Source organism: Silurus aristotelis (assembly GCF_946808225.1).
Source record: "Silurus aristotelis genome assembly, chromosome: 3".
Classification (NCBI taxonomy): domain Eukaryota; kingdom Metazoa; phylum Chordata; class Actinopteri; order Siluriformes; family Siluridae; genus Silurus; species Silurus aristotelis.
Window position 1 is genome coordinate 20,064,483 of NC_139576.1, and position 20,599 is coordinate 20,085,081.

At 35.7% G+C, this 20,599-nt stretch overlaps 1 protein-coding gene across 2 annotated transcripts; it reads right to left on the reverse strand.

The window, feature by feature from the left end:
* Positions 1–1,588: 1,588 nt before the first annotated feature.
* Positions 1,589–19,702, reverse strand: itga6a (integrin, alpha 6a). Of its 2 annotated transcripts, XM_083536699.1 has the most exons (26): positions 19,364–19,659; positions 14,543–14,670; positions 14,273–14,352; positions 13,891–14,152; positions 13,238–13,369; positions 12,082–12,295; positions 10,665–10,858; positions 9,947–10,041; positions 9,505–9,632; positions 9,331–9,420; positions 9,143–9,204; positions 8,790–8,959; positions 7,933–8,076; positions 7,707–7,822; positions 7,447–7,606; positions 7,249–7,332; positions 7,089–7,168; positions 6,908–6,985; positions 6,145–6,247; positions 4,983–5,159; positions 4,689–4,787; positions 4,496–4,606; positions 4,305–4,403; positions 4,050–4,175; positions 3,651–3,771; positions 1,589–3,197 (listed from the first exon to the last, which is right to left on the reverse strand). In XM_083536699.1, the coding sequence occupies exons 1-25, from the start codon at positions 19,546–19,548 to the stop codon at positions 3,664–3,666; spliced, it is 3,225 nt and encodes a 1,074-aa protein (XP_083392825.1). In that variant the 5' UTR covers positions 19,549–19,659; the 3' UTR covers positions 1,589–3,197; positions 3,651–3,663. The 2 variants fall into 2 exon arrangements, with proteins under 2 accessions (XP_083392825.1, XP_083392824.1); XM_083536698.1 differs by lacking the exon at positions 3,651–3,771 and having other exon boundaries at positions 19,364–19,702.
* Between the last annotated feature and the right edge of the window lie 897 nt (positions 19,703–20,599).

Below are 20,599 nucleotides of genomic sequence, written 5' to 3' on the forward strand. Positions count from 1 at the left end.
TTCGAACACAACAATGAGCATACAGCCAAAGGAATAAAGCAATAGGCAAGTCTGAGGTATGACTTTAATCTGAGAGATAATCTGTGGATTATAATACCACTCACCACTATATTTGACTAAACTTAAGCAATTTTGCAAGGAAGAATGGGCAAATGTTCTCCAATCTAGTCGTGTAAAATGAATACAGACACATCCGAAAAGATTAATGGCAGCAAAAAGGTGGCTCTACTAAGCATTAAATCAGGGGATTGCTTACTTTTCCAACCCTGGTATTCTAGTTTTACAATTCTGTATTCATTTTAGGAACTGTTACTTTTTTTCATTAGTCTGATGTTGTAAAAATATATTTGAAAAGAAAGCTGAAAAATGTTTTGATTTCAGACTGTAAGTAAAATAATTAACACTTTAAAGAAGTATGATGATTTTCTACTTGCATTGTATTTTGAAAGAAAAACTTATCTTACAAACATAAAGCAGAATGAAGATTTCCAAAAACCCTATGAGTGTCCCAGAAAACCAGATATTATTCTGAATATAAGGGCTTCATTTTCTAATAATGTAGCCTTAAGAAAAAACTCTAATAGTACTGCACAGCCCTGTGGGGTTTTCAGAAAATAGCTGGTTGTAAACTAGCTTTAGAGCAAAGGTGTGTGCATATTCTCTCTCTCTAGTTTATGGCATCGATAGATTAGATTAGATTAGATTAGATTAGATTAGATTAGACAGACAGACAGACAGACAGACAGACAGACAGACAGACAGACAGACAGACAGACAGACAGACAGACAGACAGACAGACAGATAGATAGATAGATAGATAGATAGACAGACAGACAGACAGATACTAACTAACTAACAATGTGGACAAAAAGATTTGGACACGTGACCTTTTCTGCCATATGTGGTTCTTCTCTCAATTGTTTCCACAATACTGGAGGTACACAAATGTATGTCATTGGATGTAGAAAAATAAAATGTTGCATTTACATCAGGGGTCTCCAATCTTTTCCAGAAAGGGCCAGTTTGGGTGCAGGTTTTTATTCCAACCAAGCAAGTCCACACCAAATTCTACCTGTTCAAACCTAATGATCTACATTTTCAATGACTATCAGGTGTGACCATTGATTGGTTGTAATGAAAACCTGCACCCACACTGGCCCTTTCTGGAAAAGATTGGAGACCCCTGATTTACATTAACGTTTCCAGCATTGCAATGCCCCTGTGCACAAAGCGAGCTACATGAATATATGGTTTACATGGTTTAGAGAGGAAGATCTTGACTGGCCTGCTATTGATCTCTGATATTAACCCTACTGAACAGCTTTGGAATGAATTAGAACACTGAATTCACCCTGGAATTAGGGTGATTAGGGTGAAATACCCTAGGTATTACCTGTGTTTTGAAAACACCCACTTAAATACGACTGTTAAAGGGTAACATGCATCACAACTGTCTCTCTTCTAAATAAATCATAAATCATAGCAAGTCCTTAAAGGCCAACAATATGGTTGTTTATACCACAACCCTGTTAAATAGTCAACTATGACTGGTCAAAAGTTGTTGATATATAATGCACTCATTCTGATATGTTATTGTTTTTATTTTGCCCATTTATACATGGGCTTGTATGAATACATTTATAATTATATTTATATTAAGTTTGTAATCTAGTGTACCAGTGTAGATTTATTCATTGCTAGAGACTCAAAGCACTTTTGTATCTCGCTCTGGACAAGGACGTCTGCTAAATGCGGCAAATGTAAATGTATGGATGGGTCTCCACAGTCAGTCAGAGGTAAAGCTGAACAAAAACTTCCTTTAAGGAAGTTTCTCTGTAAAATATTGTTTGTTTGTTTATTTGTGTTAGTAATTTATTTATTTTTTTAACAGAAAGGCTGGTAAGGGAATGACAATTGCGGAACTAAAAAGATAGATTTGAACTTCTTTTGCTAAAGCATTAAAGACAATAAGGGATAAAAGTATTAAGTACATTAAATGTACTTAAATTAATACAAATTGCCATTGCCAAATTGCTGTGTAATAAAAAGGAAAAAAACTGTTTGGAACATGGTTAATGGAGTCACATTACTCAATCATTGACCATTTTCCTATAACAGCAGGCCCTATTGTACTGTATATGTTATGCAATGGCTAGTTGGTTTTAAATAGAGTAGGTGCATCTATAACATGGCCAGTGAATTAAAGCGTTTCCTTAAGTTATAATCAATCGGTATGTATGCACTTTTTGTGTCAGTTACCGCAATTCTTGGTAATAAAACCTGCTGAGAGTTTCCTTTAGTGAAATCACATGGTCATGGTCCTTTGGAAACACACACCAACAGGCAGTAAAACACACTGCGTGTTCCAGTGTTCATTTACACGTGCTTTGCTCACACGTGACCTGTTCTTGGTACTCTTCTTAATTTTTATCAGTTGCAGTTAGGAGTCACATCTGCACATATCATTCTGATCCAATATCTACTCAGCAGCAAAATTTTACATACAGTATATACAAAAATATTAGCAGCAAGTCGCCAAATATAAAACCCTGCCGTATCGTGTGCTAGATTGCTTTCATATATTGTGCACATCAGGTTATTTTATGCTTATAATCTGCTTGACTATTGTATTTTAAGGACTTTTCACAGTTAACAAAAAACATGAAATACCTTTGGCTGATTAAATATGACAGAAAATAAATATGCACTTTGCAAGTACAGGTCAAATATTTACAGATTTAAATCAGTTACAGTAGTCCAGTAATCATCCAGAATTTTACAAATAGGCATTTCTTTTTTAAATGCTGTTCCCTAATTCTGTATACAAACATAAAAAAAATATCCCTTAATTACACAATTTTTAAGACTTGACACCATTGATGTGTTACAAACCAGTGCATGAAAAGAGTCTTTTGCTTTGTGTTTCTTCATTGTACCAACACAGACTGTGCAAAGTCCTGAATCAAGGCTCCATTATATTTAGTGGACTCTTAAAGGTCCTATAGTCTCTCACATTCATGAGGCCAAAGTCTCAGGAGTAACTTTCATTCTCACTCCATACAGTCATCCAGTGCTTCTTCTCAAACGGATCGAACATGATGCTTTCATCAGTAAAGTGGCGCGTCTCCTTACGGATCCTCACAGCATGGTACTTAGGAATGCTGTCATCATACTTGGAACGTTTGAAAAATCCACACTGATGGACAGAATGCAAAGAAAAAGACACTGGTAAATGTCAGTGTAATGTCAGTGGTTTCTGAGGTTTGTAGGTTTAAATCGACTTTCACGAGCAAGCGTTATTGAAAGAGCATGCTTGACAAAAGTGTATAGCATTTAGAATAGGAGTATCCAGCAAGACAAACCGGCAAAGGAACAACTGTGAAACAAAACTGTAACGAAGAAAATTATAGCTGAGTTAGACGTCTGCTTCAGAGACAGGAAATGCAACAAAGCAAAAGGGGAAAAAAAATAAAATGAAATTATTACAGAACCCAACTTCACACAACATTGAGAATGAGGCACTCTGATGACAAGAAAGCACTTTACTCTTTCTTTACTTCTTTTGGCAAGGCAAGAGATGCGTTAGTGAATAAAGTGTTAGAGCAGTGTGCCACATCACACTGGGGCACAGAGGCCTCATGTATTTTACCAGGTTAAGGCCTCTAGGCCTCAGTGGAGAGCTTGTCTGTGTCTGAGGGCTGAGCATGGATCTCAGCTTTTTGATACGCTGCATCATATTGGTCTTTTTGGGCACGCTTGAAGAAACCACACTACAGAGGGAGCAAGGTGATTGATCACTGAAAGTAATGGATGGTAAAGCTTGTGTTTTTTTGTCAAGACACTTAATATAGATTTCAACCTTCTTAAATCCACTTTAACTTCTGAAAGTCTTGTATATGTTTGTTGGCCAAACATAAAATATCAAAATTGTTAAATCAAATGACATCAGGAGCCAATAAGATGTAGAGCATCTTAACCATTTTTTTTTTTGCAGAATGATGAATATCAAAACCCCCAAAATGCAATCTGTTTTATTAATTTGGCTTACCTTCCAGAGTAGAAGCACTAGCAGAGAAAGCATTAGTATTCCCACTAGAACGGCAACTAGAATTATCCACCATGGCACTCCACCATAGTGAGCCACTGTTTTCTCTGGGAAGATGGTCAATCTCACCTTTTAGAGCAGAGACAATAACAAATTATTCATGATGCAGACTTTTTGAGGAAGTACAATATGGCATGCTTTTTTGTCCACTGGAGGAGAGAAGAGGTTTAAAGCTGATATAAGAAATGGTTAGCATACCTGTGTCTCAGGGTTCTTCAGGACAATGTTCTTAGCAGAAACGTCAAGACTGATTGAGGCTTTCACTATCAAGTCGAGATAATTATACGAGGCATAATCCTTATATAAGGAAAAAGAGGTTATTTATTGAAAATATTGTGCAGAAATGACATTTATATTTCTGATATTTTTATGAATGCTGCTTAACCTACTTCAAGGAAAGTCGTGTTCCAAAGACGAGACTTCAGTACAATGTGCGCACTACTGTCCAATCCCTGTAGAGGGCACTTGATGTCCACACATTTCACATCCCCAGCACATGACTGAGAAGATTCATTAAATACAGTTAGCAATCTTTAAGCAAGATACTTTCAATTACAGTAATTATAAGAACAAATTATTTACCAGAGTTTTATGTTTTCTTTTATCTGAGAAAGATATTTTGCTCCCTTCAGAGGTCCAGCTTGACTCTGCCTCACGCTTCCTTCTGGAAAATGTGGATACCTGTAAAAAATAAATAAATAAAAGATTTCTCATTATAAAGCAGTAAATCTTAATTTAATTGGTTTGTTTATAAAGCAGGTGAAGTAGTTCTTGAACAGAAATAGCATGCACTTAATAATACTACATTAATCGCAGTAAAAGTCTCTAGGTATAGGAAATATATAAACTAATAAGAGAATAGTGGGGATTCTGTACCTCAGTCAGGCCATTTTGATTGATCTCTTTCTCTGGTGAGCAGGTGATCTGCTCCAGCCCTTTTGAGGTGATCTTCACCAGGTATAGGAGCCATTTCCCCACAGCACTTTCTTTCGGCCACTGGATATTGATGAAGGCTGTGCCATACGATTTCAGTGGCTTACCTAAATTCATTACCTGCAACCCAAAGATTATATTTTCATTTACATCATTATAATTTTCTTATGTTATTACAGTGGAACCCACTTATCTCGCCCTCGGTTACCTCGACAACCCTATTAAGTCGACGTTTTTGAAGTGGAACCGCCAAATTCTCGCTTTGTCTAAGCATTTTTTATCGGTTATGTCGACTTTTTTTTATGTCGCCGAACCCTGATATCTCGAGCACAAGGGGGGAAAATTTTGCCATTTAACGTCAGTTTTCTCGATCAGGGCTGTGAAGCCGCAGAAGAACTCGCGGAAGTGGCGGAAAAATCAAACCTTACAGCTGCTACAGGTGTTGTATTGTATACTGGTGAATCTCTGCTGTTAGTTAGTGCACATATGCCTTTTGTTGTTAAATGTTATGCGATGAACGGGAGGCGAAAGCCACGCTGGGTAGAAGTGTCGGTGGGAAGACGCGTACCGGGATACGCATGCGCGATAACAACGACCGCCGTGAACCAACATATACCAACAATAACGGACAGTGAGAGTGTGGAAGTTTAAATAGGAGCTGGTGATGATGATAAACGAGCACCAGATGTGCGCGATTGAAGCCGGGAGCTTCAGAGAAAGCGGCCGAGAAAACACCTGCACGCTGAAGGGGGCTGAAGGGGGCGTGGCAGGTGGATTCCTGACAGATAAACATGTACTGTATGTATTTTTATAGCATGCCTTCATCAAACAAATCGCGGCAACGCTGTTGTGTACAAAAAACCCTTTAAAAACACGTGCATGCACATTCTCATTTATTAACGCACATCATGTACATAAAGAAATTTCAAGCACGTTAATATATTGCCGCCATTTTGATTTTCGTTTATCTCGATCATCGGTTATCTCGATGCTTTTTGGCGACCCCCTAGGACATCGACATAACCGGGTTCCACTGTATATATATATTTTTTAAGAATTTGTAAAAACTGCCTTTGACAATAAATCTGCTTATAGTATTCCTTACCCTAAATTCATATTCAATCAAACTGCCAACTTCCTCCTCAGATTTTATGGCACTCTCTCCTCTGACATGTCCTCCAAAATACACCTGTGGGGGCTTGGCAACCCTAAACCATCACAAACAATTAAAAACTTTTACTTAAAGAAATTAAGTGTATACCCTGGTTAAAAAGGCAAATAAAGGCAAATAAATGTAGTATATAGTAATACAACAGTAAGTATATTAGGATTTACGGATGATCCTTAATTACCACAATTGACCAAAAATTATTAATTGTACTTTATGTCAAAAACAACAAAACTACGCCAGTTCAAAAGTTTGCATGTCCATTTCGGAATGTGATGTAAATTTATTTAACTTGAATTATCACTTTTTCTTTTATCACTGTCAATAAATCTTCTCCTCAACTCTGGATAATTGTGGTTGAAGCTTCTCTTCTCAGGCAGTGTGCTTGCCTACTTTTCCATCACATATTTGTTATACTACTGCCAGAATTATCAAATCAATCAATAGATTGGCAGCATTATAAGAATACAAACAACTATTGAAACTATTCTTCTGTATGGCTTGACTTGGAATGATTAAGATATAGCCACATTTAAGTTTTAACATTTTGGTATTATTCTTTCCTGTAGATAATTTGAAGTTGTCTTGCTTCCATTCAAAACCCTTGGGGATGCTAACTTTTATACTGGACTGTAAACGCAAACATCTACTGTATGTCCCATATAACAGTACAGAGTAACACTTGATGATAATACATTACCCTTGCACTGATAGCAGCAGTTCAATCACAACTTTAGCTTTAGCCCTTACTTTCTCTAAAGCCCCCTGCAGACTTGTTCTGATGAAGAAAAAGACAGAATTTAAATACAAATTGTAAAATTGAAAAACAAAATTAAGACCTCAATATAAAAATTCTATTTTATTTATAAGAACAGACTTACGTCTCTAGCTGGAGATCCACCTCAACCTCAGTGGTTTGGAGAGAGATTCTGGCAGTACTCAGGATAATGTAAAAAGTGACCTAAACACGAGTACTGTTCAGTAAGAATACATAAAGGAAACTATGTGGAGATTCTTAAACTCTTCAGTAAAATATCCTACCTCAGAATCTCTTTTGAATGGGTTCCCCAGTTCACAGTCTACTTGTGAACCATTCTGATTGGCTGCACAGATCACATGCTTGTCCTAACAAATAAAAAAAAAATTGTAGTAATTAAATTTACAGTAGATAATCATCCCAAAATATTTCATTTACAAACCCAAGTGGTTTAGATAAAACCCTGAATTATTGCCACTCACTGTAGTTTTCTGAGATCTGAATCCAGAATATGAAAGCGAGTCACCAAACCATGCAATTAGTTTGGCTTCATGAGCATCATCTCCGTTCCTATTTTTCACTGTAACCTCCAGAGCAATGTCCTTTTGGTCACTCAGAGAGACCACTGCAATGTTATTCTTCCTGTTCAACACAACAAAACATGAAACAAGACCTGGACATAATTTACTGGCAAATAGAGATACTGTATGTATTTTTATTTGGCTTAAACCTTAATATTTACATCGGTAATGGAGGAAATATGTCCTGGTTAGCTTCTCTGTAGCAGAATCTGTATTGGAGCTGCAGGTTACTCTGACATATGTTGTCAGAACCACACCCCTCTTTCAGAAAATTCACCTGATACAGGAAATAGAAGTGCTAGGATTATACACTACTTCTATTTGTGTTTATTTACTCAGTTCCAACAGTGTTGGAAATCCTACTGGAAAGATGTCTTTAACACTTACCTCAGTGATGGTCTTGGTTTGTATCTTTGAGTCGAGCACAGGCACAAGCTCAGGAAGTAAGGTCAGACCTTTCCCCCTCTTAGCACTCTCAATGCCGCAGGACATCTCGATGGGGATTGCTCTTAGCTTATCTTTGATGTTCTCCTGAAAATTACACAAAATCAGTCATGAGTTAGACTTACAGTTTATATGATAACAAACTATAAGCTATAAACTTAATTACTTATTGTCAACATTAGCCACACAGCTCTGTGAGGAAGCATACATGTATGTACATCCCAAACCATTTTGGCTGATTGATTATAAATGACTGGTCATGTTTCCAATTAACAGCAGCACTGACAATAGTGAACACATCAAGGATATTATTAATGCATCTGTTCTATTATGTTGTGTTTTATATAGTGAATAACTTGCACAGCATTTAGTATGGCAAATTGTACTTAAAAAACAAAGAAGAAACACGTCTTGGGTTTTATGAAAAGAAAGTGGTTATATTGAGGTTTTGGAAAGAGTCTCAAATGTCTGTGACACTGTATAACAGTCTGAGATAAAACTGTAATTTTAGGGTGGTAACAGCATTGGATTGATCCACATCACACCATCCCTTCGATTATCATTCTTCTAATATGTCCAATCTTGTTATTTCTTTACTTCATGATCTGACTATATGTGAGTGTCTGAGAGAGAAAATACATTATAAGTCAGATTACACAAACTAATACAAATAGGAATAAAGAAGTAAAACATGCAAGAGAATATGACGGTCCTTCTTTAGCTAAGTTTAAGAAAAGCATGTTGATAGGACTGTATTTATAAGCTTTTTTTTTGGATTTTTGGTTGAAAGCAACAGGTACCTGCAGTTGAAGTTTGACTTTGTGACAAGTTTTTTTGTTCTGCCCTCTCAGATCCAATGTGCCTGTATACTGGAAGTCTTGATTATTTGGCTTCTTATTCAAGAAAGACACTCTGGAGTGCAACCCCTGCTTTCTGCGCTGTGACTCTGTCTCGAGCATGTAGGAAATGGCTGCATAGACATACACAACATTTGTGTTTTAGTTTTGCAATAACTCATGATGCACATTAGGAATAAATTCAATGGCAATATTTAGACATCATTAAATAAGTTAGTGAAGCATGGTGAATTTTTCATGCACTTAGTGAGTTTGAGTGATTACAATGGAATTACAAGTAGAAGGCTCAGACTTACTCAGTTTGGGGTTGAAAGTAACAGGATTTGCTTTATAGGTAAAGCAGACTTCAACAATCAAGCTGTAAATACCAAATTACATAGACAAATACACAGTGAAATGGTTATAGGTCATAGATAATAAGTAAAAAGAGACACTCCATATTATACAGAATAATAATTTAAAACAATAAATAAAAATATTTTACCAAATATTGTTTTCACATGTTTTCTTTGTCAGGTCAATTTCCTTTGGTGTAATCTTGATTTCCTTCTTTATGCTGATGACAGGTCTGGCCCTAAATTTGATTATATTTGATTACATTTCAGTTTTGTTGCTGGGGAAGAAGGTAATTGAGTGATTATGAATACCATATTAATACCTGTACACAAACACAGCATCGGACAGCGATCCAATGGCTAAATCTGGGTAGGAGTTATCATCCAAGTCCATTTTGCCAGCCAATGAATAGCCAAACATTTTTATGCCATGAGGTTTACCTTCCAGAATCTGTGATGAGTTAAAAAAAAAATGTCAGTTTTGGGGTGTTTACTGTATAAAGAGACCCAAAGGTATTTTTACAATAGAAAAAAAAAACATAAAATTAGAAGAATCATGGTACAAATCCTTGCATGTTGCTGCAAAATTGCACAAAATTGCTCAAGATTGTTCATCTCTCTGTTATTTATCATAGTAATGTTGTTTTGCTCTCACAGAGCATATCCATTATGAAAGCCCATACCATGCAGAATACAGAAAGGCAATAAAATCAGAGAGCAGAGATTCAGAGAGTGGAAGCAAGAGAAAGGATATAAACTCTTGACCTGAGCTGGTTTGGTGTTAATGTCATAAGCTGATCCATGATAGATGTACACTCTACCAGAGCCTGCATCTGCATAAGGAGCACCGACTGCAATATCTGGCAAAGACATTTGGCTAATTATAAATGTCATTCAAAACATACACAAAAATGATAAACTTAATCTAACACCACAAAACCAATATAATACAGTACGCTTTATCATACCACATTGATATATTGTAGAGGAATAAATGTAAATAACATTAAAATTTTATATTTACTTTGTTGACATATAACCATTGTCTTATTTTATTATTATATTTACATTAAGACATGTAAGGAATGAAACATGACTAGGAATAAATCTTTACGTAACTCTTTTACCACATTAACTTTATAAAGGCTATAAAAATAACAGAAGACACAAAACATATCTTGTCAAGTTTCCAACAAACCAGATTTAATGTTGAATAACAGCACATTTGTAATCTGTTAGATTATGTGTCATGCTGTCCAAAATATCTGACTAAACAGATTTAAGAAAACAGCAAAATAGTGCTGGGGTATACACAAAATTTCAATGTACATAAAATATAATGTAAAACTTTCTCATTTTGGTAATAAAAACCCTTCCACAATTTACATCATGGATTTATATGTGGACATACAGTATATGAATACATATACATCCTACTTATGAACATCAACCAAAAATATCTATAACGCTGAAATGCTTTTACCTTCATAGGAATCCAGATTGACGTCTCCAATATTCTCCACCGCCAGTCCAAACATTGAGTCTTTAGTTCCATTGAGGCGGGTAGGAATGATGTCGCTCCACTTTCCAGCCTTGTTAATGTAGACATACACTGCTCCCCCCACCTCACCATCTCTCTGGAAGAACTGAGGAGCTCCCACTACAATGTCTTGCCATCTGGAAAAAAATTCACACACACACACACAGGATAGCATGTCAACAATTAACACCATCACATCACATATTAATGTACTATTGTTGTGCAGCCTGTCATGTCTACAGCTGCTTTCACATTTAGCAGTATGCAGTGTATTTGTATTGAACCCTTGTTCGTTTGCTTTTTGGTACACTTTGTTTAGGCAGGTGTGAACACACTAATCACAGTCATGTGCAGAAAACAACACCTGTCTTGGGACACTCTTAGGCAAACAATTGTGCAGTTTGAGTTCAGTGAAGACAAAGACTCAACCCAAAAAAATGTTTGCATGTATTATATTTTTATATACTTGCTGGAGTGATTTATGTTTTCTGATTTGCTTAAAGCTCAACTCTTTAAAAAAATAATTGACCTGGTTTTTCTCTCTCATATCAAGATTATAAATCAATCAATCAATCAATCAATCAATAAAACCAATAGAATACATGATGTTATGCGACAACTGCAAATGATGGCAAAACAAAATGTGTGATTTGATAAAAGAATGGATTAGTGAATTTTCCACATTTCAACTTAGCGATGAACAACTCCAAACTCTTCTTTGATTTTTTTCCTCTAGACATACCATTGTCACTATATCACCAAGGTTTTGTTTCTGTTCATGCAAGCCTGTTTTCTACACGATCCATCATCACACTGATTGATGATGTAAGGAGAGCATAGCAATTTCCTTGAATCAACGGGTATATCATTAGCTGCTCTTTATCGTATGATCTGACATGGAACACAGGTTATAGAACATTTTGTTATAGAATTAAGTCAAGATTAGCCAAGATAATTGGGTGCTTCTTGTATAGCGTGACAAGTAATAATCTTGCAAGACTGCTAAAATCACATAGTCTTAAACCAGCTTCAATTTGTGCAAAGTGAAAATATTCATTCGGCTTCAGTAACTGCTTTATTAGGGCCAGGGACATGGTGGATTTATAATCAGAGAAAGCATTAAATGTTGTGAGGAAGGAATTTACTCAAAATGCAAAATTCTGAGTTTGTAAGGTGGTAGCTCTACCTTCTGCCCTAGAGTGCCATCCAGAAAACAAATCAGAACAAATACAAAACAGACTAAATATATCATTAGATGAAAAACTGACGATTTCTTTTCAACAATTATGGACCATAATAATTGCATTATGTTACTGCGTTTCATACTCTTGTTTCAAACAAGTTTAGTTATGTGCCATACCCATCTCCATTGAGATCCACAACTGCAACGTCGTATCCAAATGAAGAGGCAAGTCCAGGTCCTTCTAGCACATACTCAGCTGATAGCATGGTAGACACCTCACCCTCTTTCCTCAGCAGCACCACTGCTCCACTGTGATTGGCTCTCGGAGCCCCAGACACAACAATCAGTGTGCCCTTCTCAGTAATGCTATGGCCAGAATCCAGAGAAAAACCTTGGAACAAAAATTCCAAATATTTTGACAAACTTTTAAAATACATTTTGTACTTTTTGATAATAAATATAAACACATTACAGCTGGCCCGATGACATCACTGACTTTTATATTAATATAACATAAGCAATATAAAAAGAAAAGTTTCTGTCTGTTAAAGGTTTGCAATATATTGAATTAGTTAAAAAGGTATAAAGTGATAAGCAAACACATCATTGTGTTCTGTGGGTCTCTCCGTGGTTTGCTGTACCGAAATAACAAGACTATATTTAATAATGCATTGTGTGTGAGATTAAGAACCAGAGAATGAATAATTGCTATATTTTCAAACGGAACACTAAAAATGGTCAAGAGTTCACTTTGGGTTTATGATTAAACTCTGTGTTCACAGATATGTTAAACAACTTCATGTATAGACTAACATTTGAATAGTTTTTGTAAGTGAACACAAATAAGACATTTATTCTGTTCCAAGATCATTCTCTTTTTTGATGTCAATTTAAATCACTGATTCACACGGAGATAATGGTCAAGTTTGGCAAAAAAAAGTAGTCTGCTATATGTCATGTTGATTACCTTAAAATACTCAAATGAATGTTTGTAAAAGTTTAGAAATATATAATATTATGATATAATACATAAATATACAATGTTGTCAAATTGTATCTTACATTACCTTATTAAGGAATAGACCTTCAAGGTTAAATATACCAAAATAATAGAAGATAAACCTAACAAATTCTCAGATATATTTATTTTATAATAATTCATCCTACATGTCATAAAGCCCAGATATATTATGGGCAGCACATCGAATGCTCTGTCCAAGTTGATGGTTAACTGGAACGAAAAGGAACAGGACTAAATGCTTGCTAAATGTTACAAGACACAGGTATGCTAAACAAAGACAAGTAATGTTCAGTAAGCACAGTTCAAACCCACCTAAGTAACTGTTAGCAGGTACAGGCACCAGTTCTGGATTTAAACGGCTTTCGTCCCCAACCTCATATGGGCCGTCATCATAAAAGCCCATTTCCAGGAGAGTGTTGTTTTTTTGCTCTACTCGCACTATTCCTGTGAGAATGAGGCATGGACATGAGAGTAAATGAGAACAGGGCTGGAAGATGTAAAGGCCAAATACATCCAAAAACTGAGAATATGTACAACCCAGTTACTGAACAAAAACCTTATGGATGAACACCTATATATTTATGAACTAAAGTTTACTACTATTTAATATGGAAATGAGTTTACTAAAATAATAATAGGACTAAGTGAATCTGAGTGTTAAAGTGTTACAGAAAACAAAAAGTGTGTCCTGTTGTTATTTTTCTAATTATCACTTCATGAGTTGAGCACAGAACAATATGCAGTACAAGCCCTGTGGTGAACTGGTGTTCCATCTGGAGTGAATTCTATTGCCATTTGCCCAATGTCATGATCATTTAAGAAAGAAAATAGGAACCAGTGCTATACAGGTTTATTCACAAAATCTTCCATAAAAACAGAACTCAAAAAATTGAAAAATCTAACATTTCATTTAATCATCCTGCAACGTTTTATCCCATGTTTGCTGCTTAAATAGACACGTATACCTTTCCAATTGTAAGCTCCTGGGGCTCCAAAGATGAGGTAATGGTAGTCTTTGGTGAAAGTTGCCGCCAGTCCTTGCTGACAGGCACCAAACCTTTCATGACCCCTGGCACGCCCTTCACAGAATTTCCAGTTGCCACCATCTTCATCTGACTGGCCATCAATACTGAAATCCTGACTGAGTACGTAGCAGCGGCCAGTAATATCCCGTGACTCTTGTGGTGTGTTCACAAACAGCCGTCGCTGGTACCGGTGAGCGCAGGTCTGCCAAATAAAAAGAGATCAACCCACTTATACTTACTTTAAACACATCACTATTGTCATGTGTGTTAATAATAGTATGAACAGAGTAAAAAATTATATGGTTGCAACAGTGATACATACCACAATCTTACCCCCTGGGCCCTGACTCTGCACAGTTACCCCCATCCACTGATTCTCTTTACTCTCCACACGCATATCAGCTAATAACAGAATATTAAAAACATCATTATTACACTTGGTTTGCACTGGCGAACTTCATAATGCTCAACACTGAGGTTGCCTTATGTATCAACGGAACTAGACATTTTTCATGTAACAGCCTGTATTTGTAACTTAAGGGTAATATTTCTGTTTTAAAAAAGTGTCAATCAAAAATAAAAAAAAACTGACCATCATTGTCGAATTCAATCCGATTACAGTCATCTGTATGAGTGGTGATGTCGCAGTGGTACAAACCCCCTGTGATGTTTGCTCCTTGATTGGATAAAGCTTTAGCCCTGGGAGCTCCAATCAGAAGTCTATAAAAGTATGCATACAATATATTAATTATTTGTTATTTACATTATGATATTCACTAATATGTAACATTAGCATAAAACATAATGAATGCTAAATAAACAAATGATACTATATCCTACATTTAAAAAAGAATTTCACTTTGAGAGTAGTGATCCTTGCTCAAATATTTGTATTAGGCATAGGAAGAAGTTACTCTGTGATGATCAGGAGATGATGGATTACATTAGCACCAGCTGTCTGTCTCCTGCCCCCTTTAAGCAGATGGACTAGGTTAATAATTTATGCACTCGCCAGTCATCACACTGAGATACATATATATAACCACACACAAAGCACTAACACAAATCTATACTATTTGTGCATTTCTTGTGAAAATTATTTAACTTTCTTTTACAAAGAAATTACCGATCAGACATACATTTTCTTCTGTTTAGAGAAGTACAACAAGCTCAGCGCACACCCTCTGGTGTGTAGGCCCACTTACCACAGCTTAACACATAACTCATTATAACTACAAAGTGACTTATTGTAGAAAACCTTTTCCAATAGGGCAACTGGCAAAGCAGACTTCCATAAAGTCACCGTATAAAGCAAATTGAATAGGGAACAAACAACGACAGAAAAAGTGCATACAGGCTCACTTTTTCCAGGCAAGGCTCCTTAGACTAGCGAACACAAAATAAACACAAGCACATGAGACGTGTGGAAATAAAGAAAAGCTACTCAAAAAGCTACTGTTAAAAAGATATTATACAGGAAGCCCTCTGTATTATGCATAAAAATAATTACAAATTATTAAAAAAAAACTTAGAAATACTATAACAACACACATTTGAGAGCTTAAAATGTATGTTAGATAGGGAAAGAAGAAAGACAAGAAGAAAAAAAACTTTATGATTATGTAGAAGACCATAAATTACTATATCACTATAAAGAAAAGGTCCTCAGGTTCAAATCAGCACATTCAACAGAAGTTACATCATATTACCTGAACTGGATGGCAGTTTTTATAGAACAACAGGTACAGATTTTGTCATGTTAATTTGAAAGCATTGCAAAGCTTTACAATACAGGTTTCATTTGTAAATCATTAAACAAGTATATTTTGTTTTATTTTACTTCTGTTTATTTCCAGTGGAAAAAAAGACAGGTAGGTGTTGGTTTTCCAAGAGAGAACATGCACTAGTCCAGCTCTTAAAAACAGTTGTTGAATTTAGCACGTCACTGAGGGACAACATTGGCATTTACTTGCCGTGGACTGCAAACTTAGGTCTACAAAATATCTCAACACACTGGAAACAGGCTGGTCATTATAGTGAAGAGAAATCTCCTCTTTTCATCTGTGAACCCAGAGCCCCCTAATCTTCTTTGCGGTGTGTGTTCTTTCAGATGAGTGGGCAGCTAAGCTGTGGGAACCACAGAATGCTACACAGGATCGTTACTGGGCCACTCAGTCTTTAGCATGAATGAAGGACTTCATGCTGATCAAAAGATTATCGTCATTGTCCACCAGGTTCCATATAGACTCATTCCTGGCCAAGTCCTGGTCCACTTAGAAGACCTTTACTCACTTATTTTTGGCATTTCTCACTAGATACTAAAGCAAACACTCCATGTAAGTCTAAAAAAATGTTCCAGCATCAATTGATATTAGAATTTCCATATTGCAGCAATATACTGCCATAAGTGATCTATTATTAAGCCATATACTTAACGAATATACTACTTATTAAGTGTGAAGGTAGAGTTAGTCTAGTTTAGAAACTATTACAGAAAATCACAACCCTAAACCCAGACCCACCCACATATTTATAGCCACATGAACTTAATATTTCATTTAAAAAATTTTAATACAAAAAAAAAAACCATGAGACCTTTATGCTCTCTGAAAGAAGTCGATTCATTCAAACACACCACTTATTTAAAAACATAAATAATTTATATTATATATTATATTATATTTATATCATTTATAACTTATTTAATTAGATTCTAAAATGTTGGGAGTAATTTGGAGAGAGAGAGAGAGAGAGAGAGAGAGAGAGAGAGAGAGAGAGAGATAAAGAGAGAGTTTTAGTAGAGAGCAGCTAAAACTTACACTGGCATATCCAATAAGTATAGCATACTGAAACAAATGTCACATTAATGCTATTTTAAATGCCATCATCTCAATGCAATGATCAAGTCAAACATAACTCATTAACATAAACTTCTATTTAACATTAGATTGAAAATAGATAATTGTAGCTGGGTGATACTGCCCACAGTGTCCTCGCGGCCAATTAAAGAAATTTATGGGTTTTTATGTTTGTTTATTTGTGTTTGTTTTTTAACAATGTGAGAAATGAATGCCAGTTTTTACCTTTTGGATACAATGCAATACAATGGTAGTACATGTGTGCTGATAACTTTTGAAAGTTTGAATTGTGTGTGCTTTTTTGTGTTTGCTCTTTGTACACTGTACACAGCTGTTTCTTACAGCCAGATGGTCTGCAGCAGCTGGTTGAAGCAGATCACTTTTCTAATTTACATGTCTCCACTATATTATTAAAACTGTAATGTTTTTAACAAAAAGCATTAGTTTGTACAATCCACAAATCTGTACGTTGTTGATTACAATTATTCTGCCTTCTTTTGTTACAACAAGGCAAAAGTTTAACAGCTGGCCAGTAAACGGTTTTCATCAGTTGTTACTGAGCTCATACCACACAGCTCTTACCGAAAAGAACAGATGCTACATTTCTAGTTCACCATTTTGCCACAGAAAACTTATTTCTAGTCAGTGTCTATAAATGTGAAGGATGCTGGTATGGGTCAAACTCGTTTTTAGAGACTTCTTTATAGCCATTATCATTGCAACTGTTCACCAGTAAACAGCTGCAGTCCAAGAATGCCAATACAAAAATAACAGCAGCTGTTCAAGCTCTGCAAGTGTCAAAAGCATCATACAAAACACAATAAAGGCATCGTTCAAAACAATGAACTAAACACATGTGACTATGTGTCTATGTAATATTTCTAGCCCCAGAAAAACATGAGGAAAAAAACACTAGTGTTTAAATCAGAACTTTCTTCAATTTTGCCATAGCGTGACTATTGTTCATCTAAAGAGGTGCCAAACAACAACACACTGTATTACATATATTACATGTATTATTAAGATCTAATAGTGTCACAGTTAACATGGCAATTTAAAAAATCATGCTTCTGGCTATCTGGCTATCCTGTTTCACTGATGCATATGTTGGTGCAACTTTAACACATTGTGAGTGTAATGTCTACTTTCTGGGTTGACTTTAAGCAAACTCGAACTTGAAAAAAGAGACAAGAGAAAGGATGGCTTTTATGGTGTAAATAGTTAGTTAATAGTAAATCCATAGAAAAATCCATAGAAAAAAGCTGTGAAATCTGGCCCACATTCTGCACAGGATTGAACAGAGATACAGTTACACCATGCTTGTTCACACAATGTACTGATCCTTCAAATCCTGCACATTTCACTACATTGGACTGCATGCAATACACTTAAAATACTGTGTGTATCTTGTACAACCAGATAAAGATTTATATTGTTATGACTCAGTTTAATATTGTGATATATGCCCTCAACTTCCAATGTTTTGCTATCCTATTTCCCTCATTTTCTCTATTTTTCATGTCTTTAATTAACTCATGAGGTGATGATGATGAATTCCAAGATTCTGCTTAAGACTCAACCATTAAGTACTACTTACTGAACACTAATCACTTTTTCTAAAATATTTTATTTTAGAGAAATTTGGCTTGATGTGGTCTTTCTCAAACACACACATACAATATATAAACATACAGGATGCAGCTTCCGGTTAGCTCAAATACAAAAACACGAGGAGGAGACTTTGACTTTCTAAAGTTCAAAAGTTATAGTTAAAATGTTAAATGTATACATGTCTGTGTTTATCTGTTTACCCAAACCCCACCCAAATGCAATATGTTCTGGGTGGCCTTCTGTCTTTTCACATTTGTGCACCAATCTTCTCTTATTCTCTTCACACGGTCACTTAGGCAGCTCCACCTGATACATTGCAGTCGTAAAGTCAGTAGTCAGACCACCATGCAGTCTAGAGGCATCACATCCAGAAACCAGATTTAAGTTTATTTTGAACCTGTGCAAAGTAATGAGCTTGAAGAAGCTTTCCCATGCACAATGTGAAATTCTAGTGATGTGAAATTCTTCACCCAAAAGCACTGTAAGCTGTAAAGGGGCTTTTCTCCAGCAGATATTTGTTAGGTGTGTTTATCTTTATCATAGTATGTGACTATCCATGAAAATTTCATTACATTCCACAAAAAAAGGGTTAAAATCAATAGGGCAGAAGAATACTCTTCTGCAGACTGTTCTCCATTCATTCAAACAACGAGAGGGTTTCGAGTCCCCTTCATAGAGCACATGGCTTAGATAAGTAACTACTTGTAAACAATAAAATACAATAAATGCAGTTCATATTCAATTGCTACTTAACCAACTTAGCATTTAACACAGTTTAAAGTAAGAGCATACATGCATAAATGCAGAAAGCGAGAAGAGAAGCAGGTGCATTGATGGCGCGCGCTAGTACGGGGTCAGCAATGTGCCCCTCTTTCCTTTCTTACAGGATTTCTAAGCACAATGTGCGATCAGGATTAATGTATAAAACAATCATAACTACTCACATTCTCTTATCCACTGGTTGCAGCTGCCGGTGCAATGCAAGAGAAAAACCAAAGAGGCTACCGCGGTCCCCGTTCTTCCTCAACACGTTTATTGTGTCCAAATTAAATGCGTTTATACCTACACAGTGTTGCCAAATAAGAAAAATTCGCACATTGAAAAAAATCCACAGTCCAGAAATCTCCATGGTGTTTGTGTGTGCACAATAAGAACAAAAACTACAGTATGTGAGCTTTTACTTTCTCCAGAAGGGCACTGAGCTCGATGCCCTGCTTCTATCCTGACAAGTTTAGTGAGAAAGCTCCTCCTCAGGCTCTGTCCCAAACCACCATCCCCCCCTCTCTTTATTCAAGCAAAACTCTCTGTTTAGCTCCCTGAGTGCAGCCCTTCAAACTGAATTAGCATCCAATATGCTCAGCTGGACTTCCATAAACAATTACAAGAAACGATTAAAAGCTGTTTTAGATCTGACTATCATTATTATATATAATGTATATTTTATTTCATCTTTTTCTAGACATCAATATACATTTTCTGTCTAATCATTAAAACATTTTTATTTAATATACTTTCTCAAACTACTTGGGGTTCACAGACTTTAAACATCACATATTACTCTCAGTTACAGTACTAAACGTAAAAGATCTTCATACAGGCTTACAACCTTTTGCTCGCTACTCAGACATTCAGTGCAATATTAGCAACTTTAACCCTGGTCACAGATGGTAGGCAGTCAACTGTGAAGCTAATCAACTAGTCACATAAACCACTAACCTCACACACAAAGTGCAGTGCAAGCATGTATGGACCCTGACCACCTGCTTTAAGCCAAACCACTACACTTTAAACAACTTAAAATCATGGGCTGCCCAAACATGGATATCAGACAAGTTGCATTTTCTATAGAACAGATTCTAAGATAAATTGACTAAATTGACTAAATCAATGGCTGTACATTTTTGACAGTCTACTTTCCAAACATGATGCCTTTATTTCATATATAATCTTTTTTAATCATATATCTTGCATAACATGTAACATAAACATTGCACCAGACAAGCATTACACATAAAAACCATTACAAATAAGCCATAAATTATTAGATACAAATGTAGATTTTTAATTAGAAAAATGTGCATCATGTGCTTTGTTTTAATTTAAAGATTATGTTATTACATATTATATATGTCATGTTATTTATATTATTACGTATTATTTAATTATTATTTACCCATAAT

Bases quoted from the DNA above. Each gene is read 5' to 3' on its own strand.
- itga6a (XM_083536698.1), bottom strand. From the start codon at position 19,548: ATGGAGATTTCTGGACTGTGGATTTTTTTCAATGTGCGAATTTTTCTT. The intron at 14,353-14,542 runs GTCAGTTTTTTT...TTCTGTTATTAG, and splicing joins GATTGAATTCGACAATGATG to CTGATATGCGTGTGGAGAGT. The intron at 4,607-4,688 runs GTAAATAATTTG...GAATCTTCTCAG, and splicing joins AAAGAAAACATAAAACTCTG to TCATGTGCTGGGGATGTGAA.